This window comes from Anopheles merus, chromosome 3L (assembly GCF_017562075.2).
Source record: "Anopheles merus strain MAF chromosome 3L, AmerM5.1, whole genome shotgun sequence".
Lineage (NCBI taxonomy): Eukaryota > Metazoa > Arthropoda > Insecta > Diptera > Culicidae > Anopheles > Anopheles merus.
In genome coordinates this window covers 31,704,964-31,724,149 of record NC_054085.1, presented here as the reverse complement: position 1 = coordinate 31,724,149, position 19,186 = coordinate 31,704,964, and the positions used below count along the sequence as shown (strand labels likewise).

The 19,186-nt window shown below is 50.8% G+C and overlaps 7 protein-coding genes across 10 annotated transcripts; 3 read left to right on the top strand and 4 right to left on the bottom strand.

Moving 5' to 3' along the window:
- Positions 1–304: 304 nt before the first annotated feature.
- On the bottom strand, positions 305–2,368 carry LOC121600108 (eukaryotic translation initiation factor 2D). The gene is made up of 2 exons (XM_041928417.1): positions 1,572–2,368; positions 305–1,504 (listed from the first exon to the last, which is right to left on the bottom strand). Exons 1-2 carry the CDS (start codon positions 2,253–2,255, stop codon positions 407–409), a joined length of 1,782 nt encoding a protein of 593 aa, XP_041784351.1. The 5' UTR covers positions 2,256–2,368; the 3' UTR covers positions 305–406.
- A 1,131-nt stretch (positions 2,369–3,499) lies between these two features.
- Positions 3,500–5,092, bottom strand: LOC121598887. The gene is made up of 2 exons (XM_041926242.1): positions 3,901–5,092; positions 3,500–3,838 (listed from the first exon to the last, which is right to left on the bottom strand). The coding sequence occupies exons 1-2, from the start codon at positions 4,996–4,998 to the stop codon at positions 3,566–3,568; spliced, it is 1,371 nt and encodes a 456-aa protein (XP_041782176.1). The 5' UTR covers positions 4,999–5,092; the 3' UTR covers positions 3,500–3,565.
- A 66-nt stretch (positions 5,093–5,158) lies between these two features.
- Positions 5,159–5,861, top strand: LOC121598890 (60S ribosomal protein L39). Its single transcript, XM_041926245.1, has 3 exons — positions 5,159–5,271; positions 5,370–5,473; positions 5,602–5,861. The coding sequence occupies exons 1-3, from the start codon at positions 5,269–5,271 to the stop codon at positions 5,648–5,650; spliced, it is 156 nt and encodes a 51-aa protein (XP_041782179.1). The 5' UTR covers positions 5,159–5,268; the 3' UTR covers positions 5,651–5,861.
- Positions 5,862–5,973: 112 nt separating this feature from the next.
- On the bottom strand, positions 5,974–8,516 carry LOC121598886 (coiled-coil domain-containing protein 22 homolog). 3 transcript variants are annotated; one of them, XM_041926241.1, is made up of 6 exons: positions 8,300–8,516; positions 7,984–8,089; positions 7,744–7,915; positions 7,361–7,667; positions 6,761–7,290; positions 5,974–6,663 (listed from the first exon to the last, which is right to left on the bottom strand). In XM_041926241.1, the coding sequence occupies exons 2-6, from the start codon at positions 8,031–8,033 to the stop codon at positions 6,079–6,081; spliced, it is 1,644 nt and encodes a 547-aa protein (XP_041782175.1). In that variant the 5' UTR covers positions 8,034–8,089; positions 8,300–8,516; the 3' UTR covers positions 5,974–6,078. The 3 variants fall into 3 exon arrangements, with proteins under 3 accessions (XP_041782175.1, XP_041782173.1, XP_041782174.1); XM_041926239.1 differs by having other exon boundaries at positions 7,984–8,249; positions 8,339–8,516; XM_041926240.1 differs by having other exon boundaries at positions 7,984–8,249; positions 8,343–8,516.
- An 85-nt stretch (positions 8,517–8,601) lies between these two features.
- Positions 8,602–12,200, top strand: LOC121598888 (probable transaldolase). The gene is made up of 5 exons (XM_041926243.1): positions 8,602–8,706; positions 8,793–8,939; positions 9,257–10,351; positions 11,073–11,196; positions 11,273–12,200. Exons 3-5 carry the CDS (start codon positions 10,249–10,251, stop codon positions 12,045–12,047), a joined length of 1,002 nt encoding a protein of 333 aa, XP_041782177.1. The 5' UTR covers positions 8,602–8,706; positions 8,793–8,939; positions 9,257–10,248; the 3' UTR covers positions 12,048–12,200.
- A 58-nt stretch (positions 12,201–12,258) lies between these two features.
- On the bottom strand, positions 12,259–13,149 carry LOC121598889 (anaphase-promoting complex subunit 10). Its single transcript, XM_041926244.1, has 2 exons — positions 12,806–13,149; positions 12,259–12,726 (listed from the first exon to the last, which is right to left on the bottom strand). The coding sequence occupies exons 1-2, from the start codon at positions 12,912–12,914 to the stop codon at positions 12,278–12,280; spliced, it is 558 nt and encodes a 185-aa protein (XP_041782178.1). The 5' UTR covers positions 12,915–13,149; the 3' UTR covers positions 12,259–12,277.
- A 2,040-nt stretch (positions 13,150–15,189) lies between these two features.
- Positions 15,190–19,120, top strand: LOC121599815 (probable peroxisomal acyl-coenzyme A oxidase 1). Of its 2 annotated transcripts, XM_041927901.1 has the most exons (10): positions 15,190–15,250; positions 15,964–16,113; positions 16,548–16,710; positions 16,787–17,079; positions 17,200–17,605; positions 17,675–18,028; positions 18,105–18,260; positions 18,338–18,596; positions 18,657–18,857; positions 18,928–19,120. In XM_041927901.1, exons 2-10 carry the CDS (start codon positions 15,990–15,992, stop codon positions 18,985–18,987), a joined length of 2,016 nt encoding a protein of 671 aa, XP_041783835.1. In that variant the 5' UTR covers positions 15,190–15,250; positions 15,964–15,989; the 3' UTR covers positions 18,988–19,120. The 2 variants fall into 2 exon arrangements, with proteins under 2 accessions (XP_041783835.1, XP_041783834.1); XM_041927900.1 differs by lacking the exon at positions 15,190–15,250 and having other exon boundaries at positions 15,727–16,113.
- The last annotated feature ends 66 nt before the right edge of the window (positions 19,121–19,186 follow it).

Sequence of the window (19,186 nt, the reverse complement as noted above, 5' to 3'; positions counted from 1 at the left end):
TCTCTTCTTCCTCTTTTCGTATTGTGCTTATTTTCGAGTCAAATTCAAGCGATTCCAAATTTCAATTTGAACGTTATTTTTATAATAAAATGAAAAAAACTTAATGAATAAATGAAATAGAAGAGAATATCTGGTCTGCATTACTTGCTTACAGCATTAAAATATAGAAAGCATTGTTTACCTATGAAAATCGTTAATTTTTTACATCAAAACGTATGGAATACCCGGGTATGCCGGTTGCCAACTTACGTGTGTAAATCTGGTTGCCAACTCTACGGTTAAAGAACAACGCTACATTTTATTTTATTGCTGTTTGGAATTTATGTATTTGTGTTATCTTTTTAATGACAGCTTTTTCTTGTCCTTTCCCCTCCCACAAGCACACAATTTACCTCCCCTCCCTACATTACTTTTTCTTCTTCTTTTTCTGCTCCTTGGCAAACTCCAGCCCGGTGATGCACGCCTTCGGCACCTGGTACGTGGTGGTGAGCAGCTCGAACACAAACTTTATATGGTTGCCCTGCACCATCAGCTGCTCGCCCTTCGAGCCGGGCACCTCCGTCATGGTCGTGCTGGCCGCGGCGCCCAGCTTCACCGCCTTCGCGAAATCGTTCACATTGATGCCGTAGTCCGCCAGGTTGCTGATCAGCGTCACCTTCTTGTTGCCGCTGCGCGTCGCCGTCGTCAGGTGTATGATCGCCCGCTTGCCGCCCTTCGTGACCGCCCCCTTCTGGCTGCGCATCTCGAACGTGCTGGTCATGCAGTTCAGCACCGTTTCGGTCAGGTCGGCCAGCCCCACCAGCACCTCCGGCTCCTCCTGCACCGGGGAGCAGCCGCAAATTTCCCGCAGCGTGTCGTCCAGCGTGACCAGCTTGGTGGACGGATTGATCAGCTTGTTGCGCCCGACGTAATCGCGCATGTAGTTGCGCACCTGCGTCTGGTCCAGCGTCTTGCCGAGCGCTACATTGAAGCAGCCGAACAGCTTTGCCGTTCGCTCGCTTACCGCGTACATGGCCGTCATCTGCGTGAGGAGCAGCGGGTTGGAAGCACCGGAAGAGGCCGTTCCGCCCGGCGCATCCTGCCCATCGGCGGATGCTTTCTGCGCCTTGTACGGATAGAACGACAGCACGGCCGGGTGTTCCAAGTTGAGGGCGGTCACCTTTTCGATGCCCTTCTTCTCCTCCTTTATCTCGAGCAGACCCTCCTCGGCCATTCGCTTGAAGAAGGTGCCCACCTTCTTGTAGGAGCTTTTCTTCATTTCGATCCCGTCTGGAATTTCCGGCTGCACGTACTGCGGGTAGAAGGTGCTGGTGAGTAGGGGAAGCGCAATTTTCTTCCCGTGCAGCTTGAGAGCATTCAGCAGCGCTCCCTTGATCAGATCGTCGGGATTGGGGGGCTTTTCCGCCTCTGCCGGCTCCTGTGGTTCGTCGTCTGAAGCATCTCCGTCACTGGTCGACTCCTCTTCCTGGGCAGTAAGGGCAGCATTTTCCAGCGCTTTTGTGACCTAAAGCATTAATCGAGCGGTAAAAAAACAGGAAAGTCTCTTACATTTCTCTTACCTTGCGCCTTACCTGCTTCACTGCTTCCTCCACCGGTTTGGGCTTCTCGCTGCCGAGCGGCGGAAAATCTGACTCCGTCGGCACGGACACGACCGACCCGTGCAGTGGCACCTGCTGACAGACGGACGGTTCCATGCCCCACAGCTTATCACCGAACACGTGCATCATGCGCACGCACACACCATGCCCGCCGCACATGTACAGATCGCTGCTCGAGTGTGCCAGCAGCCCGACTCCAACGGCGGCCCGGTTCGAGGTCAAGTTTACCGCTACCACATCGTCCTTCTGGTGCCGTCCCCACGACGCCAGGTTTGTGCCCTTCTTCACCACGCCCGGAATCATCAGGTCGGCCCCGTTGGCCAGCTTTGGCAGCACGGTGGCGTGGGTAGTGAAGGCCGGCACCAGATCCGGGCAGCTCCACAGCGTGTACACGGTTGGCAGCAGCTTCCCGTTGAGCTCGAAAAAGATGGGCCGCTTATCGCTGGTGTACACCGTGACCGGTTCCTCGTGGTAGGTGATGAGTTTGACCGTGCACACCTTCGCCCGATTGCCGAACAGCTCGGCCAGTGGCGACGGTGCGGTGCCCGTTTCCTCGTCCGGCCGGTTAAACTGTGCCATCACGCGCTGCCGCAACCGCTTCTTCTCCGACCCGGTCACCAGAATGTTGGACTTGATCTTGAACGGTTTGATGAACATGTTGGAAGACGCTTTATCTTACTTTTTAACGGGGCCAACCGGGGTTCAATAAATAAAAGTGCGCACGTAGCGCGTAAATATTGCCACTGTGCGAACTTTTGTTTACGTTTCGTTTTGACAGTTGGCTAAAAAAAATCTGCCGAATGCAAATGTCAAGTTTCTACAACAACAGACAGGTGCAATTTTTTTAAAATAATAACTTACAACCGTTTAATTGTGATCTTGATCATGATTTGGACACTTCGGATGAAACAACTCTTCAAGAAACAAACGTTAACATGTTCAGGACGTTTATACAGCAGTGATGGATAATTCCCTTTTTTTCCTACACCGGATCGATCCGATTCCGGTCGGAGTCGGAATCGATTGAGTCCGGCTTTTTGAGCGAAAATGGGAGGTAGTGATGGGAAAAATGAAGTTTTCGTCGGAATCGATTCTGGCTAGCTCTTAAGATTTCTGAAATCGATCACAGAAAGTAGGTCCCGAATCAGTTTCCAGAATCGATTCCGGAATCTGCTATGGAATCGGAATCGGCTCTGGAATCAGAATCGGCTTTGGAATGGGAATTGGCTCCGGAATAGGTTCCGAAATCGAAATCGGCTCCAGAATCGACTCCGGAATCGGAATTCGCTCCGGAATTGATTGTGAACATGGAATCGGAATCGGGTAGGTCCGATTCCAAGCTCCCACCACTAAGAGGGTGACGGGAATCGTCTGGACTCGTTTGGTATTACGAAGACAAATCCGAATCCAGAGTCCGATTAAGTTTTTCAGAGTCGGAGTCGCAGTGAATCCACGACTCCACCCCGGATTACCCATCACGTGCATCGAGATAGGTTCGGAGTCAGTTTTAAAATTGTTATCAAAAAGAACACTTCAAAAACAGAATTACGGAACCAGGTCCAGAACCAGCATAGTTTATGATTCTATTTTAGTTCCGAGTCCTGGTTTTAGGAGTACCAAAAGGAGCAAAAAACCGCAAAAGATTCGAGAACGGTTCCAGGATGTCATCTAAACCAATTTTTGGCCTGTGACAGTATTGAAGCCCCCTTAAATTTGAAGTTAATTTTGGGGATTAGTTGCAGACCAATTCTAAGCTCGGGTTGGTTCCGTTGTCGGTTCTATAACCTACATATCTTTGGGACAATCCATCCTATTCCAGGATGCATTTAGAACTAGTTACAAAATTTTCGATCGTTTCGGGCCCAAATCTTCAAAAAAAACCTAAAAAAATAATTTCACGATAAGTTTAAAATCAATTTATATTCATACACTACGCAAAGCACGGAACCATCGCACAAAACGACCGCTTAATTCCTCTGTCGAACTTCCGGCGGCACGTAATCCACATCGACCGTGCGGGGCTTCTTCTTCTTGCCGAACCACCGCTTCGGATAGAACACCCGCTTGCTGTCGATCTGCAGGTCGATCTTGTCCTCGTTCTCGAAGAACCACAGCTTCTGCTCCTCCTTCTCCATCTCCACCGCAAGCTGTTCGATCTCCTGCAGTCGCTTGGCTCGCTGCATCCGCTCCAGCTCCTCGTCGACCCGCTGCTGCCGCAGATTGCACCACTCCGTGTAGAGCTGCAAAAATAGGAAATACATGTTTAACTGTTCCTTTACGACACTTGTCCATCGCCACTCACCTTCGCCTGTGCCTCGATTTGCTGCTTTTCATGCTCTCCCACACTCTGCTTCACCTGCTCGAGGATTAGCTTTTCGAAGCTGTCCTTGCCGATCTTCATGCTCGCCTCCAGTTTATCAACCGCCTCCGTAAATGCCACCAACTGTTCATCCTCCTTGTTTGGCTCCTTCTCCAGCGTGCTGCGGATCATTTGCAGCGCTTCCTCGTTCAACTCCTTCCCCGCGTTTTGCTTCACAAACTCACACGCCTGCTCGTACTTTCTGTACATCGTCAGCCCGAGCAGCTCGCAGCTCGTGCCAATCACACTGCCAGCGCCACCGAACGCCCGCCCTAGCTCCACGAACGTCTTTCCCAGCAGCAGCTGACTGTCGGTCAGATCGAAATGGTCGTCGAAGTACTCGTTGCGCAGGAACTTTACTCGCACCTTGATCTCTTCCTTCTTTTTCTTCTTCTGTCCCTCAGCCGCCTCCCCAGCTCCCTGGTCGGCCGGGGCCAAATCGTCGAAATGCTCCGCATCGGGCGCCTTCGCGTACCGGTAGCAACTGTACAGCGCGAGCGCTTTGGTAATCGGGTTGGAAAAATCTTCCTGCAGCGCTAGCAGTGTGGCGACTCGAGCCGCATACCGAAACTCCTTCCCCTTGAGCAGCTGGTCCAGCGTCAGGTTGGCACTGTACTCGTCCAAAAACACACCGTACCCGATGCGATTGTTCAGCACCTCGATCAGCTGGCCGTAGCACCGGTGGTCGAGATAGTTGCGCACCAGCGCATGGTGCGTCGAGTCGAGCGTGCTGGACGTTTCCTCCGTCAGCCGGAACTTGTACAGCAGATCGGCCAACTCCTCGACGTGCGACTCGTCCACCAGCTTGTTCGCGTAGATGTCGATATCGATGGCGGAGATTTTGTTCCGCTGCTGGAACCGCTGCTCCAGATCGTAGTACAGCGTGTCCAGGTTGATCTTCTCGAGCAGCGGTGTGGCAAGCCGGGCATTCCACGCCTCCCGGCACTGGTACGCGTCCGACAGGAAGGTGCGCCGGCCGACGGAAAGCGGCCCTCGGGCAACGATCCCGAGCCGGCTAGGCGCACGGAACAGTTTCAACATTTTACGCGCTGGCCAAGCAAAAAAAAATGAAACAATTACCCAACCACCCAAAATTCCGGCCTGCGAAAAGGTGAGAAAAACAAACCAGAAACAATTGTTATGACAGCTCTCCCGGTGGCTTGACAGCTGACGGACGGATTGTGCGTTTTCCAAGAAACGCATGTCAAAGCGTGCGTTTACAGCGCCGAGTCGAAGCTGCGTTCGTGCGTTTCCGACAGCCAATCGGTCTCTTTTTCGTCATTGGTCTCCGAGTAGACACACTTGCACGAAATGGTAAGTTGGAAATTCGCCGAAAAACGCGGAAAATACCGCCCACGGTACCCCAAAAGTAGTGAAATAATAAACGCAATCCTATCCGCTCTCGTTTTCAGGCGTCCCACAAAACGTTCCGCATCAAGCAAAAGCTTGCCAAGAAGCTGAAGCAAAACCGACCCATTCCGCAATGGATCCGTATGCGCACGGGTAACACCATCCGGTAAGTTTTTGTTGTGCCGCATCCGCATCCACACACACACACAGCGGAAGTGTCCACTATCGTTTATCGTGCTTAATCCTGCAACTTATCGTGCTAATTTGTGATTGTTTCCCTTGCACAATTTCCAGGTACAACGCCAAGCGCCGTCACTGGAGACGTACCAAGCTGAAGCTGTAAGCGCGGGGGGCACCCTCTCGTTTGCGTATTGTTTACCATCGAATTCGAGCGCGCGCAAGAACGGTGGAAATGAAAGGCAAAATTGTCCTTTCCATCCATCCGCGACTGTTTGTGACGAGTTTGGTGCATTTTCAATATTACTACCGCAATGTTTGTGCACCAACATGTTGAATAAATAGGCATCAGCTGGCGCAAAACATCCCCCAAACAATTTGCCACATGAGCGTGTTTTTTAATGGTGTGTTGTGTGAAGTGAAAATTGTTCCTTGTGACCGATTGTTGTTTTCGGGTGTAAGCTGTGTGTGTGTTCTAGGTCCAATTAGTCACGAGGAATATATCACATTTTATTTTCCCTACGTTGCCGTGCCCGCGCAATGCCATCGAAAAGCTGTGTTTGTTGTTTCCGTCCAGCTACTTTCCCCCGCTTTTTACTTCGTCCCATTCCGCCCGGTGGACAGTTCCAGCTGCTGGATGGCTTCCTCCAGCCGACGGCTTTCCCGCTGCATCTCCTCCAAATCCTGCCCGATCTGGGCCAAATTCGTCACCACGTTGCGATCCTTCTCGTTCTCGATCTGATCTTCCAGCTCGCGCACCTCGCGCTTCACCGTGCCCGTTTCCTGCACCAGGGCCGTCAGCTCGCTGCACTCGGTGTGCAGGGCGACGAGCAGAATGTACGCCCGCTTGCAGTACTCGTCCCGCTTCGCATTGCGGAAGATCAAATCGTCCGTCACGGTAAACTGCCGGTCGAGCTGGCCCGTGATGGAGTTGATTTCCTTCTGCAGGCTGCGCGTATCGTGCAGGATCTTGTCGATGTCCGTCTTCTGCTTGCGGATGTTGCCGATTATCTCCAGGATGCGGCTCGTGTACGCCGTGCGGCTCACGGTGCGGCCCATCCGCTCGTACTCCTGCACCAGCCGGGCGTGCAGGGCGCTCTTCGTCTGCAGGTCGACGATCACCTCCTCCGATTTGTGCCGGGCGGACTCGATCTGATCAAGCACCTTTTGAGATTTGCTCTGAAATGGAAGAGAGAAAAAATAACGTTTTATAACCGTCACAATTCAAAACCGAAACGCACACACGTATCCTGGTGCGGTTCGCTTTCCAACGTACAACTTGGTCCGAATTTTTGGCTTGATGTTCCTCCAGCGTTGCCACCAGCGGGGCCCGATGCGCTTCCCACTGGCTTTGCAGCTTCTTCATCTTCTCGCCGGCCGCGGCAATGATCGACTCGAGCTTGGCCACGTTCACCTCCGGGTTTTCCAGCAGGATGTGCGTTCGTTCCTTGATCTTTTTCTCCTCCTTTAACTTTTCGACCACACTTTCCACCGCTTTTGCGCTTTCCGCCACTGTCCGGCGTTTCGCGTGAAGTTCGCGCTGCTCGCGCCGTGACTCGCCGATGGCCGTTTCAATGGCGGCAATTTCTTGCTCGAGCGCATCCAGCTGTCCTAACCGATCGGGCGTTTCGGCAGCCTCCTCAAGCTCTTCCGCAAGCGGACACTGGGCTTTGTTTTGCGCGTAGTAAGCTTGCAGCTTCAGGATGGAATCGTCCGTGCTGGCGGCAACGTCCGGTGCCCGCCGATCCACTTCATCCTTTTCCTCCTCCCAAAACCCGCTCCGGCGTAGCCAGTATTGCTTAATTTCTGTGCCAAAGCGAGAAAAAAACACCAATTAATATCGTTTGAAGCCACTTTCTTCCATGCAATCCCGTACCAGCCGTGACGTCACTTTGCGTTACAAACGGAATGTTGGCACGGGAGCGGTTCCCCGCCCAGCCCAGCGTCGCGTTCCGAAGATCGAGCGGCGTGGCCGGATCCTTCCGTCCGCGCAGCTGATGGCGCATATTGTCCAGTATCCGATTCTCCAGATCCGTCACCCGGTCGAGCGGTGCTTCTGGGTCGGCCGCATCGGTCGAGTCTTTGGGCAGCTGCTCGATGAGAAACATAAACACGCGCCGCACCTCGGCCACGTTCGAGTACAGGAACGTCTGGTAGCCGATGTCGCGCCGGTAACCGACGGCCTACGAAAGAAGAAGAATGAAAGAAACAGTAAATCAGTCGTTGGAAAGTAATTCGAAAAGCGAAAAAGGCACCAACCGTGCAGGCTTCCGCTAGCCGGGCGGTAACGGTGAACCGTTGCGCCATCCCGGGCGGCAGCGTTTGCGGCAGGTCCAGGGACGGATCGATTAGCAGCAAACATTTCGAAACGGTGCGCACCAGCACGGCGGGCGTAAACTGCTCCAAACCCTGTATGTCTTCGTCAAGATCGCTGTAATTGGCAGGTAAACACAATTGGTCAGTTTCGCTTAATATTGGTCGACAGCAACCACCACCTACCAATCGATTTGACGCAACGAGTGCAGAATAATATTGTCTATATCATCCATCGTGGTGGTCTACTGCATCCGGAACGACTGGGAACCAGTGGAGAGGACCGTGCGTGCTATCGCGAGCAATTGCCACAACGAAAACGAGCGAGGGCCCTTAATTCTTCTTATCAAACTCTGTTAAGAATGTTCGGCTACATCCGGCAGTGCGACAAGGGCAACGACGGGGCTGGTGTTGGTGGTCACTCCACCCTTCGTTTTTACACTGAACACATCCTGTGGATTACAGTGAACACGGGACAACACGACACATAACAAAAACTCACTTTTTTAAAGTTACAGAAACCTCTCTCACTCACGCATACCCACAAAGTAAGTGCCGTATCAGTGAGGACAGCTCCATAAATTAATTCCACTCCCTGCCGCTGCTGGTGAAGTCGTACAAAAGACAGCGCAGGCCTTCCTCCTTCCACGCTCCCTTCAGTTTGACGGCTAGCGGTTTGTAAACATCAACACCAACACCAACGTACGGCCCGTCATCGCAGCAGGCGTTTCATTTTGACAAGCAATTGCAGCCAGCCCGCGACAGTGCAAGCGACCAATGGGCGGAACATTATTCTAAATTATTTAAATTCTTCCTAAAATTTATAACAATTACGGGGCTAAATTGGTTTTATCAGATTTCCAGTGCTTATGTTAAACGTTTTAGCTTTTTTTTAGGTTTTTCTTGTTGGTAATATTTTACTGCTGTATTATTTGATGCATTTTTATCGTGAATATCTCTTTTTTGTCCTATCCGGTGCAAACATCCCTCCCCAGAATTGTCGAAGCATAAAAATACTTGAAGCTGCGATAATGAACAAATAACTCACACCAATGTGCGCCCGATGCACCGTATTGTATACACGTTATCATTCTTATCCAGTCATTGAGAAGTGTCAATCATTGAAGCTGCATTCGAAACAGGTATTGGTCGTTGGCAATATCCCAAAGCAATCTACAAGAAGCCGGTCAGCTAGTACAGTCATCAACTAGTATGACTTAACAACATGTCCGTCATGGGTTCAAGCTCCAAATGGACCGTGCCACCATACGTGTAGGAGGGAATGCTATCCTGCTATGGTAATAGATGTGTCACGGTTGTGCCGAGCCCACTAGTGGTACAGGCAGGCTTTGACCGACAATGGATGATGTGCTAAAGAAGAAGAAGAAGAAGAACCTAGAACTAGTAGAAGTAACTCTAACTGGAATTTAATTCTTACTTCTTCTGGTTTTCGTCCCAGATAAACCTCGGTCCTGAAACTGATCCAGAATCTATGTCTGTGTCCGACCTGAACGTATCCCATTATATCAGTGGACTAAGAAGCACTCTCAGTGAAGGATATTCCCACTGGAACTCCGGATCGGAATCGGGTTCTGAAACTGATATCGAGCCGTTAACATTCTGGAACTGGCCTCGAATCCCGAAACCCACTCCAAGAACCAGTCCTAAACCTATCAAGATGCTGGAACTGATACGAAACTTTTTCCGGTTGTGGCACTGTTTCCACACCTGTCTTCCTGCTTAGGAACTGACACTACACCAATCTCTTAACTAGAACTAATTGCATACGATTTTGATGGCTTTATGAATTTCGTCTTTAGCGCTAATCTCGCGTCTTTCCCGATTGCAAAAAGTTATTCAAAGACAGTTGCAGTCTTGTAGCTGATATAGAACTTTTCTAAATTTGCCGGAACTGGTTCCAAACCGATGTCGATGCTTCAATTTGCATATAATTTACTTGAATGCTGCGACTCAATACTCATTTTCACATGAGCCAATGAGGTTTGTGAGGACGATATTAATTCCTGGAAAGATCCTCAAAAAAAATTCCAAAAAACCTCCCCACTTCTCCAGCAACCACCAAAAGCCTACTGGGTGGATTCGACACCGCGCGCGCCCTGTTTGCAAGTGTGCGAAGTATACGAAGCCTCCCCACCCTTTGCACACACACTAACATACGCACACACTCACAGACAGCCCAACACACAACCTTTTACAGCCGGGGCTGTACTCGCACATCGTGCGCTTCACGCTTCACCGGGCCTCATTGCCGAAAGGGAACGGAAAGGAAACGGCAGCTCGAACACAGCCTTTAGCGTGTGTGACCCCTCGCGTCTAGTTCGCCAGCTCTCCTTCTACAGCCCCACCGCTCCACCGTCGCAAACACAACACGCTACGCACCCGTGTGTCAGTTCTTGAGCTCTTCCATCGAATTTTGGATTTCAGTCGACGATGAGCAGCGCTGAACCGCAGACGAAGAAAACGAAAATGGCTTCGAGTTTGGAACAACTGAAACAGCTCACCACGATCGTGGCCGACACCGGCGACTTCGAGGGTAAGTAACGGGGACGGAGGGAGAAGGGCAAGAAAAAGTGCGTGCAAAAGGTGTGCTGGCGAGTGCGACGGGTAATTCGCGAAGGAAACTTTCCAGATTGTCATAGTAACGTGGGCTTGGCAATTTTCGCCCTTTTCGATACTGTTTTTTGGCTGGTGCAATGGCGACCTGATGGCGATTTTTTTTTGTTTCGCTGCAATACAAGTGTCGATCAAGGTGACCGCTTAAAGGTGATTCTCTCCAGCACTGGTTGCTTGCGTGCGGTGGAGCCGCCTGCGACACACACCATCGTCATCTTCTCAAACAACCATTATCTCCTCCGTAGCGTGGCAAAAAACACGCGCGCGCGATAGCTTTGACGCTTCGCTGGCACAACATCCCCTCAAGGGGGGAAATTGTTTTAGCGTTTTCAACTTTAATTCCAATTGGAATTTTTAAATGCTCTCAATAAATCGACTTACTTCCATTTAGTTGCTCCATTTTGCTCGAACGTGGGTCACATGGGCGCGATCGGTGCCTCGGTAGAGGTCAAACGGTGATTTCCTTTCACCCGCCTTGTACCAGTCGCACTGACCACATGGGGGTAGTGAGAGTAGGACAGCAAACAACTCGCGATCGTGTGTCCCGCCAAGGGAAGGCCGTTCGTTGGAGGAGACATGCACCAAGTTAGTGATTCGTTACGATCGTTTTATCCAACTTTCCGCCGCTTTTTTATTTACAGCGATGAAAACGTACAAGCCGACCGACGCTACGACGAATCCGTCGCTGATTCTGTCCGCGGCCGGCATGGAGCAGTACCAGCATCTGATCGATAAGGCCATCAAGCACGGACAGAAGGCGGGAACGTGAGTTTTGATAGTAGCTGAAGCTGCAAATTCTGTATTTAATCTATTCCTTCCCTCCCCCTCGTATTTTGAGCAGCACGCTGGACGAACAGGTGTCCGAGGCGGCCGACATGCTGTTCGTGCTGTTCGGGTGCGAAATTCTGAAGCTCGTGCCGGGCCGCGTGTCGACCGAAATCGATGCCCGGCTGTCCTTCAACAAGGAAGCGTCGGTGGCGAAAGCCTTGAAGCTGATCGCACTGTACGAGGAGCGCGGCATCAAGCGGGACCGGGTGCTGATCAAGCTCGCCTCCACCTGGGAGGGCATCCAGGCGGCCAGTGTGCTGGAGAAGGAGCACAACATCCACTGCAACTTGACGCTGTTGTTCTCGTTCGCGCAGGCGGTGGCCTGTGCCGAGGCGGGCGTCACCCTCATCTCACCGTTCGTGGGCCGCATTCTCGACTGGTACGTGGCCAACACGGAGCAGAAAGCGTTCGAGCCGGAGCAGGATCCGGGCGTCGTGTCGGTGACGAAGATTTACAACTACTACAAGAAGTTCGGCTACAAGACGGTCGTGATGGGCGCGTCGTTCCGCAACGTGGGCGAGATAATGGCGCTGGCCGGGTGCGATCTGCTCACGATCAGCCCGAAGCTGCTCGGCGAGCTGGAGAAGAGTGCGGAACCGGTCAAGCGCTATCTGGATGCGGAGAAGGCGAAGGAGGTGCCGCTGGAGAAGGTGCAGATGGACGAGGCCACGTTCCGCTGGATGCTGAACGAGGACCAGATGTCGACGGACAAGCTGTCGGACGGTATTCGCAAGTTTGCGGCCGACGGTCGCAAGCTGGAAACGATGCTGCGTGGTCTGCTGCAGTAAGGGTGAGGGTTCGGAGAGACTGGAGAGGAGTGCGCGGTACGGTAAAACTGGTGCCGAGGCGGCCCAACAAAGGTTAAAACGAAAAAGGCTCTTTATGTTGTGTGTTGTCGTTGTTTTCTTCTGGAATTAAATGTGCTTATATTTTGATAAATAGTTTTTGCGTTACCGTTACTAAGTCCCCTTTCTCCTCGTCTACCCCCCCCCCCCCCCTCCCCCATTCCCCCTCACCGCTAGCGTATCGTTCTAAACTGGGAAAACTCTATCGTGCTAAACTTGCCGTGATGTTCGAGCGGGTACTGCGAACCCTCCGTCGGCGAGTGGATCCGGATCTGGCGCATGTGCGTGTCGCGCCCGTTCTGATGGTTGCTGATGACCGCGATCTGTATCATGAACGTGCACATCAGCATCTCCTCGTACTCCTTGATCGGTATGCAGACCCAGCCGGACGGTTCGCACAGGTCCACCACCTCCACCTCCTGCAGATCGTTGAAGTGCGTCCCGCAGCGGATCGATATCCGGCTCGGGGTGTAGCTTTCGTCCAGCTTGTAGTCGGAGTAGATGTAAATCTGGCTCACCGTCGTCTTCCGGTGAAACTGTATGTTGACCAGATGGGGCAGCTGCCCGTCCGACTGCCAGTACGTTTCCATCGAGTTGTCGCGCAGCTGATCGACACCGAAGCCTGCACCGAGGGACAACAAGACACGGTCGGAGTATTGTGGCCGGCCTGCGATTTCCGGCACCTCCCCCCCATTGCTTACCCGGTTTGCACGACGAAAGACTCCACACCGCCTGCCCGCCGACCTCGCGCACCGTGCCCGACCGTTCCTCGGTGATCGGGCACACGTTCGCTCCCATTTTGACGCTCATTTTGCGGTGCACAGGCGAACGGAAGGCGCAATCATTGGCCGCAAAAGTTTGACCGTTGTTTGAAAATAGCGGCTGCTTTGTTTGTGCCCGGTTTTGTTGACAGAGCCGCGCGGCTCACGAAGCTGTCAGCTGTCGAAGGCAGCGACCCGCTGACAATTTGCTGTTGCGGATAGTGATTGCAGTCCAGGGAACAAAATCAAAGTGCTTTCTCGTTCTGCCCCACAGACCAGCATACCAGAAAGAGCAAGAGCTTTTTCATGACTGTTTCCTGAGTAGTCTGCCCTCGTGCTGATGATTGGGCATGGTTTCTATGTTAACCTTGCCCCATTAACTAACTTCCCAAGCGCCACAGATTAAGCTTAAACGACTGGAAAATTGAATATCCATATAAAAAAATGAAAGCTCCACAGCTTCATTGGTTTGATCAATAGATGGCGTATTACAACTCATCATTATATTGCTATCCTGTTCTTGCAATGTGTTTCGACAAGTTTCATCTTATAATGACCTATATAGCCTTCTAACTTTCTGAGCAAAAATCTATATGAATGGTCGTGTGGTCAGATACGTGGGTATCAACACCAACGACCATAACTCAATTCTCACTTGCTTCAGTACTGGTGGTTTCCGTTGGAGTTTAGTAATTAAACAATTGTATCGCCGTTCTAGTTCTAGCGATGCATAACTTCAATGCGAAACCATACAACAGTACAGAGGAAATGAGAAAGCTCTCCTCCAAGCGATGAAGCTCAACTGGTTGGGGTATACCACCAACAGAGAGCACCACCAGCTTTTTTGCTATTTTTAGAATGAATGAGTCGTTTGCCGTCTGCTAAACGAAGTCTTTCTATATTCCGTTTAGGTAGAGAACTTGAGTCGTTTAGAAGCCGTTTAGTGGTCGTTTAGTGGATTTGTGGCACTTGGGTTTCTAACGTTAATCGTTAGGCCGCTGTCAGGCACACCAAAAAAAAGCACTGTAACGAAAAAAATAAAAGAAAAAATATAACGTTTCGTAATGCTTCGTAACGTTTCTGGTATCCTCTAGCCAACCATGTTCAAATTTTACTAGAAAATTTGGCTGACACCCAGAAAAAAACATCATAACGAGAAATAAAAACAGATGAAAAGTAACGCTTTGTAACCCTTAGTAACACTTCGTTACGTTTCGTAACGCATCCTTACTTTGATCGCAAAACAGCGCAAAATAGCAATTTAACACAAATTTAACTTACCCTACACGTTTTGTATCACTTCCCAAGCGCCACAGATTAAGCTTAAACGACTGGAAAATTGAATATCCATAGAAAAAAAATGAAAGCTCCACAGCTTCATTGGTTTGATCAATAGATGGCGTATTACAACTCATCATCATATTGCTATCCTTTTCTTGCAATGTGTTTCGACAAGTTGCATTTTATTATGACCTATATAGCCTTCTAACTTTCTGAGCAAAAATCTATATAAATGGTCGTGTGGTTAGATACGTGGGTATCAACACCAATGACCATTGCTCAAATCTCACTTGCTTCAGTGCTGGTGGTTTCCGTTGGAGTTTAGTATTTAAACAATCGTATCGCCGTTCTAGTTCTAGCGATGCATAACTTCAATGCGAAACCATACAACAGTACAGAGGAAATGAGAAAGCTCTCCTCCAAGCGATGAAGCTCAACTGGTTGGGGTATCCCACCAACAGATAGCGCCACCAGCTTTTTTGCTATTTTTAGAATGCATGAGTCGTTTGGCGTCTGCTAAACGAAGTCTTTCTATATTCCGTTTAGGTAGAGAACTTGAGTCGTTTAGAAGCCGTTTAGTGGTCGTTTAGTGGATTTGTGGCACTTGGGTTGGTAACACTTCGTAACGTTTCGTAACGCTTTCTTTTTTCAGTCGACTAGACTAAGCTTGTTCTTCAGATTCTTGTTCTTTTGGCTCAACAACAAAAATTGTAGAAAAAAAAGAGTTTTTTTCGGATTAACTCTAGTGAAAAATGTGCTTTTTTTGTAGAAGATATGGATAACAAGTGGAATCAACCGCTCCTCAGCATTTTTTTCAAAATCTCGACAACTGCTTTTTTTGCTTGTCGGGAATACCGTACGCAGCCAGCTGAGTTGCTGTCAATGGGCAGAGCCGCAGCCAGCGGTAGTTGAGAAGCGCTGAAGGGTGCATTGATTGGTTCGCAGTCCCGAACGATCGTGTTCGTTGGTAAGTGCAAGGGGGAAAACATTCCACCCTGTAAATCCGTGGAAAATCTACCGTGAAAATGTAAAGAAGGTGTAGTTTTGCTCAACGTTATCTCAAAGTTATTGTGTCGGGGGTTATTATTTAAGAAAATAAAACTGGTGAGCATACAAATTGGGGGAACCAGTTATGCGCCCATACACGATCATATGTTTTTTTTTGTTTTGCATAACCGCAAGCATAAGTGCATTAGAGCCAACTCGTTTAAAAGCAAGTGCAGTGCGAAAATAGACGAAGCAGTGGAAGAGCCCTTATTAGTTTAATTTAAAAAACACACACTCATACACATTCGCATCCGTAACTAAGCAACCAGAGATCGTTTATCTTCGTTGCATTCGGTGCAAACTGCAAACTCTACAGTCCAGCAGGACAAAGTCCCCCTATTTCCACCGTCTGTCGCATGTCTCTCGGTTGGGTGTATGGGCGAGAGCTCGCGCGCGCGCCCTCTCTCGTTATCTGATAAAGGGAGAAAGGTATGTTTGGCAAGGGGAGGGGGGGGGGGTTGGTTGTCGTCGCGGGAAAGCGGGCGATAGCATTGCGCTCCAGTGTGCGCGCGGGGTTGTTCGCCAATAAAACCAGTCGCGCAAGCGGTTAGTTTACGGAAGCGCGTCAACTAGCGCAGACGCAACAGTGAGGGATCGTACGCAACTACTAGCACTGCTTGCTTCCTACGCCGCCTATCGTGCGCGAAGAGGCTTCGGGGGAAAGGTCATTGGCTTTTTAGGGGTTAGCGCGATCAAACGGACGGCTGCAGCGAATCGAACCGAGTGCGTAGACGAGCTGCCGAATAAAATTATTCCTCGATCGTTTCTAGAAGTGTGACCAACCCCCGTGCACAAAATGCCGGCATCCACGGTGAACAAGGATCTGCAGGCGGAGCGGGATAAGGGTAGCTTCGACAGGAACGAGTTCACCCTCTGGTGGGTCGGCGGCAAGGAAAAGCTGAAGGAAAAGCAGCATCTAGGTAAATATGCAACCGAACAAAAAGGGAATAGAATTAGTGGCTCGAGACTGTTCTGGCTTTTTTGGAAAGATTTGTCCTCCTTGTTTGGCTTATCTTGCCCCAAGGGGTGCACCACACCGCGATTGCACTGGGCAAGATAGACAGTTTCAAATAATGTTATCGGCTGACAGGGGGCCTGTACCATTGCGCGCCGCCTTACAGCGGGCCGGCTTAATGGTGGACCTCTTGATTTCATCTCAAAATTTGACGAGTCACGGAGGGACAGATAAAACGCGCAAAAACACACGCCACCCTACCCTATCAACGGTGAAGGTCATCTAAATCACAAGCGCAATTCTTCATCTTTGCGTACACAGAAGCTCACAATTCTTCTTACAACATGATTAATTACCTGTGTGTAATATGCTTTTTTGTTCCCCCTTTTTTTTTACTAGAAACCTTTTTGGCCAACGATCCCGACTTCCACAACGAAACGCCGATCCACTTCCTGTCCCACAAGGAGCTGTACGAGGAAACGATCCGCCAGGCGACGGCCATCTTCCGCAAGGTGCGCAAATTCCACGAAGATCGAGGCAATGGCGATCCGTCCAACTACATGTGAGAATTGTGCTTCTTCCCTTTCTTTTTTGTTGAATTAAAAGTTAATAATTTCTCATTGACGTGCTGATTTTAGGCAAATTCTGGGCGGTCTGCTCGGCAACGGTATCATCCGGCAGGGCAATCCACTCGGCATCCACTTTGCCATGTTTGTGCCGGCCCTGCTCGGGCATGGATCGCCCGAACAGCAGGCGGAATGGCTGCCCCGTGCGTTGAAGTGTCAGCTGCTTGGGACGTACGCACAGACCGAGCTGGGTCACGGGACGTTTCTGCGTGGACTCGAAACGACCGCCACGTACGACGAGCGGACGGAGGAATTTGTGCTGGAAAGTCCTACGCTCAGCTCGTACAAATGGTGGCCCGGAGGATGTAAGTGGCAAGATGCTGTGGAATTTCTTCTTTTTATTGCAGGCTTTTTCTAAATCAAGGTTTACTTCGATCAATGATTACTGTGATAATCGAACAAATGCTCATTGCATACCATTTCAGTGGCGCACACGGTTAACTACTGCGTGGTGATGGCCCAACTGTTCTCCAAGGGACAGTGCCACGGCATCCAGCCGTTCATCGTGCAGCTGCGCGACGAGGAGTCGCACATGCCCATGAAGGGGATTGTGATCGGCGAGATTGGCAACAAGCTCGGCATGAACGGGGTCAACAACGGGTATTTGGGCTTTGAAAAGGTGCGCATCCCGCGCAAGAACATGCTGATGAAGAACGCCAAACTGCTGGCGGACGGTACGTTCGTGAAGCCACCGTCGCAGGCGCTGACGTACGGTACGATGATGTTTGTGCGCGTCATAATCGTGCGCGATACGGCGCTACATCTGGCCAAGGTGGCGACCATCGCCGTGCGGTACTCGTGCGTCCGTCGCCAGAGCCACATCAATCCGGAGTGAGTAGCGCACGGGGTTGAGCTCGAGCTATGATGTGTTTCATTACCCGTTTTCTCTTCCTGCAACAGTCAACCGGAAGTGCAGGTGATCGACCATCTGACGCAGCAGTACAAACTGTTCCCCTCGATTGCGCGCAGCATCGTGTTCAAGCTGACGTCGGACAATCTGTGGGAGATGTACAACCAGGTGACGTCCGAGCTGGATCAGGGTAATTTGGAGCGACTGCCGGAGCTGCACGCGATCGCCTGCTGTCTGAAGGCGGTCACGACAGCCGATGCGGCCAAGAGTGTGGAGACGCTGCGTATGGCTTGCGGTGGCCATGGCTACATGACGTGCGCTAACTTCTACAACACGTACGGCTTCGTGACGGCGGCCTGTACGTATGAGGGTGAGAATACGGTTCTGTTGCTGCAGACGGCCAGGTATGGGTAACCGGAACTGGAGGAGTCATTGTACCTGAGTTACTTATCTATTCCATGCTCTTGTTTGCTTGCACAGATATCTTATCAAGGTGTGGAACCTGGCACTGAAGGGACAACCGCTCGGGCCGACGGTGCAATACCTGAACAGCTTCATCCAGAGCCGAAACAATCGCCATGCGTGGATTGATACCGTGCCGGGGATTGTGAAGGCACTGCAAACGGTGGCTGCTGGGTAAGGCGCTCGGTATTGTAAAAAAAGCGATTTTTAAGCGCATTTTTGACTCCAACATTTCAATCACCATTCTTCAGCAAACTGCGCCTCGCGAACGAGCACGTGGAGCAGCGCAAAAAGGCCGGCTACACGCACGAGGAGGCGGTCAATCTGACCTCGCTCGAGCTGGCCCAAACGGCCGAAGCGCACTGCCGCGCCTTCCTGGTGCAGTCCGGGCACGAGATGATCGAGAAGCTCTGCCAGAGGGTGTCCCCCGCCCTGGCGAAGGTGATGCGAACCGTAGGCGAGCTGTACGCTTACAACGAGGCGCTCGACTCGATCGGTAGCCTTGTCCGGGTGAGTGTGATTTGGCAGAGTTCCCTCAGGTTTTGTTGCTGATTTTTCCTCTCCCCTCAGTTCACAACGATCAGCGAGAGTGACATTAATCGACTGCAGTCCAAGCTGGAATCGGCCCTGCTGGCCATCCGGCCGAACGCGGTAAGCATTGTGGACGGGTTTGCCATCCCGGATGTGCTGCTCGGCTCGCCGCTCGGTGCGTACGATGGCAACGTTTACGAGCGGCTGTACGAGGAGGCCCAGAAAAGTCCACTCAATAAGGTGAGATTCAATGGAAAATAGCACTCACTTGCGCACATCCTGACAGTATACATCCTCCCGATCGTTTCAGGAACCGGTTAACAAATCATTCCATCTGTATTTGAAACCGTTCATGCGCTCGAGCTTGTAAAAAGGAGCTTGTAGATCGGGCTCAATCAACACACTTGCTTGAGTGGGTCGAACATGGTGCTATGTTATCGGGGGTTATGGGAACTGTTATCTACATGGGCTATAATAAAACGACGTTATTCAAAACTGATTAACCTTAAACTGTACCACCGGATGCCCGGGAATTATTTTTTTATTTTCAAACTGAAATAATAATTTTT